This window comes from Vicia villosa, linkage group LG3, assembly GCF_029867415.1.
Source record: "Vicia villosa cultivar HV-30 ecotype Madison, WI linkage group LG3, Vvil1.0, whole genome shotgun sequence".
NCBI lineage: Eukaryota > Viridiplantae > Streptophyta > Magnoliopsida > Fabales > Fabaceae > Vicia > Vicia villosa.
Window position 1 is genome coordinate 100,814,117 of NC_081182.1, and position 7,641 is coordinate 100,821,757.

General features: G+C 33.0%; 1 protein-coding gene and 1 long non-coding RNA gene across 2 annotated transcripts; both read right to left on the reverse strand.

Annotated features, from left to right (window-relative positions):
• Window positions 1-410: 410 nt before the first annotated feature.
• On the reverse strand, window positions 411-2,574 carry LOC131662236 (uncharacterized). Its single transcript, XR_009301442.1, has 4 exons — window positions 2,264-2,574; window positions 1,956-2,141; window positions 868-1,256; window positions 411-776 (listed from the first exon to the last, which is right to left on the reverse strand). It is a non-coding gene; the product is annotated as an uncharacterized LOC131662236 (long non-coding RNA).
• Window positions 2,575-2,746: 172 nt separating this feature from the next.
• On the reverse strand, window positions 2,747-5,655 carry LOC131658673 (serine/arginine-rich splicing factor RSZ22-like; the record flags this gene model as incomplete). Its single annotated transcript, XM_058927942.1, has 3 exons — window positions 2,747-4,525; window positions 5,007-5,144; window positions 5,405-5,655. Coding segments are annotated over 3 exons (426 nt in total), but the record flags the coding sequence as incomplete, so codon positions are not given.
• Between the last annotated feature and the right edge of the window lie 1,986 nt (window positions 5,656-7,641).

Genomic DNA, 7,641 nt, shown 5'->3' on the forward strand with positions numbered 1-7,641 from the left:
CGGGTGTATATCCACAGGGTGAGAAATGTCTAACGAATTTACACCTGTTAATTTTAACAAAAATCGGGTGTAATTGAGCGTAATTACGTTTTTAATTACACCCTATTTTAATAAAAATCGGGTGTAATTGGGCGTAATTACGTTTTTAATTACACTCTGTTTTAATAAAAATCGGGTGTAATTGGGCGTAATTACGTTTTTAATTACACCCTGTTTTAATAAAAATCGGGTGTAATTGGGCGTAATTACGTTTTAATTACACACTGTTTTAATAAAAATCGGGTGTAATTGGGTGTAATTACGTTTTAATTACACCCTGTTTTAATAAAAATCGGGTGTAGATACGTTCTTAGTTACACCCTATTTTAATAAAAATTGGGTGTAAATACGCCATTTATGAATGAACAATTATATTATATTTAAATCTATTTACACCCTATTTCATATACACCATTTAGTTATATTTCATTTTCAGTCATAATATTGCAAATACTATAAAGTCATACACATAAAAATCATATTTTAACTAAGTCAAAATATTTTTAATATTAACCAAAAAGTATACAAAATCATGTATAGTCATATATTTCTAGTACTATAAAATCATACACATAAAAATTATATTTTAACTAAGTCATAACACTTTCTTCATATATATAAGTTTTCTTCTTCTTCTTTGATTTTTGTTTTGGCAACATTTCTATGTCTCTATACCAATGCTTCTTAAGTTGCTTATTATCTTCATCATTATCATCACGGGGGCAAGTGAACTTAGCCTACAAAGCATTAGAAGTGTTAGTAGTTGAAACAATTATAGATAATAAATTATAAAGAATTAATTACAATTACATATAGTGATATCATTACATATTGCTTTCTTCAAGTTATCGCTTTCTTCAAGTTTTCGGGTAGCTTTTTCCATTTCTCTTCATTTATACTAACCTTGCTACGTGCAACGAATGACAAATAACTCTTGAACTTCGCAGCATACTGGCCAATAGGTTGGAAAGTATCCCGATCAAAATTAATCTCATATTTCTCACCATCACGAAGTTTGGCAATGAAACGTAGCAATGATGTCACCTTTAAATGTGACACATGCAACCAAAACATTAATGTTGATCATTTTCCTTAATGTCGAACTTCTTCAACCTAGTGTGCCGTTGAACTTCTACATTTAAATGTGACACATGCAACCAAAACATCAATCTTGATCGTTTTCCTCTGGTGAATCATGGTTCCTGAGAGCATCAAGGCTGAGGAGAAATTTCACCCCAAAAAGAAGAAATTAAAGCAATGAACAATAATAAAGAGTATTTTGAGAATGGTATATAAAAAACAAGGTAAGAATATGAATAGAAAGGCTCAAGTATATGGCCAACCTGCATTTTTGAGGAACCCTCCAGGAAACAATTGACATTACTTAAGGCTCAAGTATATGAACAATAATGTAGTTTATATATGAAATAATAAAGTCCACATCCACTTCTATATATGAATTCTAAGCTAAGTAATGTAGTTAGTTATGCCTCAGACCTTATCAAATCAAAACCTAAAACATATCTGTATACAACTTCATATAGTCTAACAAGAAAAAAACATTCTAATTTTAATTCATTGAACCTATAATATATATCATTTTGTTTTCACATGCAAAATGACCCTTAAGTAAATACTATATGTCATGTGTTGAATTTTGTTTCAAAATATTGAAAATACGTGTGCACGTGAAATGAATTATTGTTTCTTAAAACATTGTTCATGTCAAATGATGTTTTATTTTAATATATTTATATATGCTAGCAAAGTATCTTACGTAATTCATAAATAGTTTAATGTAAAAATTGAATAGTAAACATATAAAATATGGAAAATATGCATGCTTGGTGGGTTATAAGTAGAAGTTGTAGGTTAAAAAACGGAAAGAAAAATCCAAGTTCAATAAAATTGCTTACACTATTAAACCAGAATATTGTTTGCAGAATCAGAGACCCCATGACATTCATTTTGGCTCCACTTTGCCAGATCCAATTGGATTTATCTTCACAAGTGAAAGAGCTATTAAGAAATAGTAGTCGTGGAACAATCCATTTTGAATTCTCATCTGCTAAACACACTGTTTTAGCAAGCACTTGACAACACTGCCACAGAGGAACAAAAAGGCAATTAAGCTTTTCACCCAGATGTGGAACAAAATGAAGAAAGTAAAACAACTTCAATATGCAGTCAAATTAATTATAGATACAGTAACTTAATTTCAAACCTTCCGTTCATTAATATGAAGCCTTTCACATGCAGCAATAAGTGAAGCAACCACTCCTGGCCTTCCCATTTGGAAAAGATCCTCCATATTTGGCCCAAGTTCATCCCAGATCAGCTCCATCTACCAAAGCATTGAAAAGGTTAAAACAAAAATGGGGTAGCATTTTGCAAAGAGAAGATATTATACAAAATAGATGCCATTAAGAAAATATGCCATAGACACATGCAATATAATTTAATCAATCCAACACTGGAGAAAATCAACTAGTGGCCAGTATTAAGATCAAAACTAAATCAATTGCCAACAACAAACTATGCATAATACCATATCTTGATCGCTTGCATGAGAAATCAATGCTTGAACAACAAAGTTTCCATTTTGATGAGATGATAACTCTAACAATGAATTCTTGAATACTTTTGTGAATAATTCATTGAACAGGGCCACGGGAGACACTTCCAAAACAACCTGTAAAACATTTAGAAAAATTTATTAGCTCAAAATCTATTTAGAAACAGAACTTCATTGATGCTGCCATAAGGAAATGCAGGTATATAATGACCCGTGAAAATAGGCATTACACACTTACTTTTAGAGTACATCTGTCGAAGTGTTATTTTGAAAATATATAATACTAGTTAGCTTATATGTTATAAAACTATTAAGAAACAAAGCACAAGTAAATACAACAGACAGTTTGAAAGGAACAAGAGGTTATCATTTTGAAAGAAAAAAACTTGAAAACATAAGAATAAGCTCATTATATATAGGTTTCTATCAAAAGATGATCCCATACGATGTTAGCATTTAAAGGTGCAATATTCACACACTTAGCACAAGGACAATGAAATCGTCCATTACTTTTGGGAAGATTAGTTTCGACAAATGTTAAAAACTCTAACACTCCTTTTTTATACTCTTCACTTGAGCGTTTTTTTTTGCATCCAACTACGATCCATAGATATGAATAGAAGAGAAAGAATAGAGAGAGAGAGAGAGAGAGAGAGAGAGAGAGAGAGATAGAGAGAGAGCTCATATAGAGTACATTTCACGTAACCCCCTTAAACTCTTACCTATCCTACTGCCCCACTTTCTTACCTTTGATTATAGAAACAATTTGTATATAAATGTTAATAAATGCTTCCATTCACAAGAGGCAGATTTAAAACTTACTTCTAGTTCTATCTTATCCATAGTGGACTAATAATTAGAAACTCTTGTGAAATACACAAGAGGCAGATTTCACAGACGCCGTCGGCATTGCTCAAAAAGTAAGGGAACTTTGAATAATGGTCAGTTATTTTTCGTTGCTGTTACGTGAGTGTCTTACATGGATCTAGCCACAAACTACTCTTTTTGTTTCGGATCATCACCCATGTGTGTGTGGAGTAAATGTACGTGGGGTACATGTTATTCTCAAATTGTTTCATTAGGTGGAAAAAAATTGTTTTAATTGACATTATGAAGGGACTTTTTTGACATAGAATCAAAGTTGACAACTGATTTGTCCAATCAGAAAAGCTACAATCTAAATTTGGCTGAGTTTACTTACTAAAAATAGACAGTGGTAAGAAATACTTCAACTCTAGTCTCTCATAATACACATATATTATCATCACGTTCTTACTAAAAATAGACATAGTGGTAAAAACAAATTAAAATAATTTGCAAAATTGTCATTACAAGCTAAGAATATATTATCATCATGTTCTTACTAAGTTGATGACAAGTGACAACAGCTGCTATGCAACTATCGAACTGAAATGCTTATAACTCCGGTTTGATTCACAACTATTTGAATCATCGATGTTCATCAGGCCGTGTGCATACGAAAACAAGCCATTCAAAATCGACAATAAATATCACTATAAATGTAAACTAATTACATGGCACAAGGATGTACGCATACGAAATGATGATGCATCAATTCTATTGAATGATTTAGCCAACAGAAGTATTGTATTTGTAAAGTTTTGCAGTCATCACGTTAAAATATCTCACTCGGTTAATTTCATTGTGAGAATGCAATACCAAAACATAAGTTAGTGAGAATGCTAGTGGTGCTTTGATATAATGTCAGAGCTCAGTCGTCTTTTGTCTAATATTTGTCCTTTGCCACTGTAAGTTTGGGTGTTGTACAATAAAATGAAACATTTTCAACACATAAAAATAAGAGGGAGGAAAAGATGATCTAACCTTTGCATTGTTTAATAATTTTTTAAAAATCAACTTTTGCTACGAGGTGCATCCCTTAACCCATTTCTGCACAATATGGACATCATCATATTTCAGCACAAATGCTTAGTAACAAAACTTATAGAAGAACTAAATAATTAGAAACTCAAAGTTGAATACTTATGCACCTTAAGCTTGCATACCAAAAAACCAAACAAGCAAATATTCGAGGACCTTCTATAGAAATCAGATTTAGTTTTCATTCCTCTATGCTGCTGACAAGCATATAAAGATACCATAAATTAAGAAGAAACACAAGATGTTTTATAAAAAGGGACAAAAGGAGAAGAGAGGAAAATTCCAGAGCATGAGACTCTCTTTATAATCTAAGATCACTTCAATACAAATTAGACTTGGGAAAGTATATCAAGAATATAAGATGTAACATTAAAAAAATATCAGGAAAAAAATCAAGATATCCATCTAGTTGAAAGAAAGCACAAGTTTAAAACATGCAACCATCAAGTGATACCAAGTTAAATCCAGGCAGAGAGATATGGAACCTCACCCGTTAGCATGTGCTACGGCCTCACGTCCACGATAAGGAGGAGGTGACCTGCTGTAGCTGCACCGACGAGGTGAAGGACTACGACAACGGGGAGAAGGGCTTTGCCGCCTAGGGGAGCGCTCACGAGGACTGTAACTCCTAGTACATATCAATTAAAAGTGTGAAAATGAAACACTTTAATTTGAACATGTGTAAAACAAATATTACCATCAAGTCATGAAAAAAAGGAAACTACTCTGCTCAAGAAACAAGTTATGGCCAATCACAAAAAAAAGAAGGAATAATATCATTTTTTTTTGTGAACTCAGAAAGAATGGCATGTAGTTTATTTTAAATTCAATAAAATCAAGTACAAAAGTACCATTAGTCCCATTAGCATTCTAATATAGAAATCTCACCTTAGCCCATAACTTGGGCTCCTACGCAATCGAGGTGGACTGCAGCTCCGACATCTTCCTCCCTCTCCAAAACCACGAGAAGAATGACACTCCCGGGAAAAATGAACAGGTTCACCATACTCATAACATTTCAAATCAGAACCACCCCCACCGGACCGACCATGACCACCACCTCCGCCACCTCTTCTTCCACCTCCACCTCTAGTTTTAGAGTTGTGAGAAATCTCAAACCTCCAACCATTTTTACCTGTTCCATGGAGGAAACATTTATCAGTCGCAAAATAGAAAAAACAAAAGTCTAATACACACCCCTAAAAATACGCAAGCCAAAGCTCCTAGCACACAGGTTAGCCGGTGCGAGTATAATCACGCAGAACCAGCAGTGTAGAAATACGCAAGCCAATTCAGAAGAATCAGAGCATTCATTAAATCCATGATAATCGCATAGAACATGCCAAACAGCGGTCATAGTCATTAGTTTACATGAAGGATAGCACCTGAAATGATTTAAGCTTTCAAAAACTGATTATTGTTTCAATTGGTATGAAAACTCATTGAGAAACACCGCCACATCGTAGTATAAAAAAAACGAAAACAAGCCATTCAAAATCGACAATAAATATCACTATAAATGTAAACTAATTACATGGCACAAGGATGTACGCATACGAAATGATGATGCATCAATTCTATTGAATGATTTAGCCAACAGAAGTATTGTATTTGTAAGCAAATCCTACACACAAAAAACTCAACTCCATCCTTGGTTTTCCAATGGATAGAATGAAGAAGCAACATCAATTCACTTCTCTGTTAAGAAAGAGCGCACTTTGCTTATTTAAGCTCATTGATCTTTCTAAGCTATCAAATGACAACAATACATCTAGAATTAGTTAACCACGACAAATTTCTCTTGAAATTGAAGAATTATACTCCAATCCAATCACATGACAAAAACAAAAAATTACCTTTTGTTATTCCCGCTTATCAAAACCATAGTCACAAAGTATAATTATTGATAGCACACTTCAAACCCTACCTGGCACCTGCAGCATAAACAAAGCAATGTCGAAACAAAGCAATGTCAAAACAATATAGTTTTTCTAGTCATAAAAGCCAATAGAACCTGTTTGACATGCTCAATATTGAATGAACAAAGCAATGTCACAAAAAAACTATCTAAAGTCTGAAGAACTGTCTAATCAAGCAATGTCACAGAAAAAGGAAAACAAGTTCACACAAACAAAATTCATTTCAAACAAAATCAAGCAATAGGAACTAATTTGAGTATAAACCCTAATTCTTCAGCTACCAATGTCGTTCAAAGTATAAAACCCCTAATTCTTCCTTACCAATGTCGTCACTGTGAAATGGTTTCCTCTCAGCTTCGTTGTCGTCACTGCGAAATGGTTTCCTCTCAGTTTCAGTGAGCAGATGAGCGGTGTGGTGTTGGAGAAGAAGAGAGCGAATGAGCGGAGCCCTTTTCAGTCGTCACAGAAGCGAAGCGAAGTTGAGCGAATGAGAAAGGATTCACAGAAGCAACGCGATACACTTCCTGAAATCAAACTTCGCTGAAACCCGAAATCACAGAAGCAACGCGATGCGATGAGAGCGATGAAAGCGATGAAGTTCAGAATTGATTGAAAAATGGGTTCGGCATGCACGATGAAGTTCAGAATTGATTGAATTTTGGTTTTGTATATTTTAATAAATTATGTTATTAAAGAGTTTTAGTATTTCCACATAGATTATATATAGACCCATTAATATTGTCACAAAGATTATATTTAGACCCATTAATATTTGCCACATAGATTATATATTTTAAGTTATAAAATTAAACAAATTTTTTTGTTTACATACAATTACACCCGTTTTTTAGTTTAAAAGGAGTAATTGAAATTTTATTATAATAAATTTTTTAATTTAAACCCGTTTTTAGAAAAAATGGTGTATATTATAACCAGATAATACAAAAGTGACATTCTATTTACAAAATTGCCACCAAAAATTTTCAATTACACCCGTTTTTAGTAAATCGGGTGTAAATTTTAAAATTATATTGTATTATTTGTACTAGTGTACATGTTGAGAGTGCTTGAAATACTTATAAGGAAAGTGATTCCGTTCACGATTTAGCATCGAACCATTTGGTTTAAATTAATTTGCTAACAATCTTCTAAGTATATCAAATAATGGTAATCGAGGCTTCCACTTCAAAATATCCAAAGATAAAC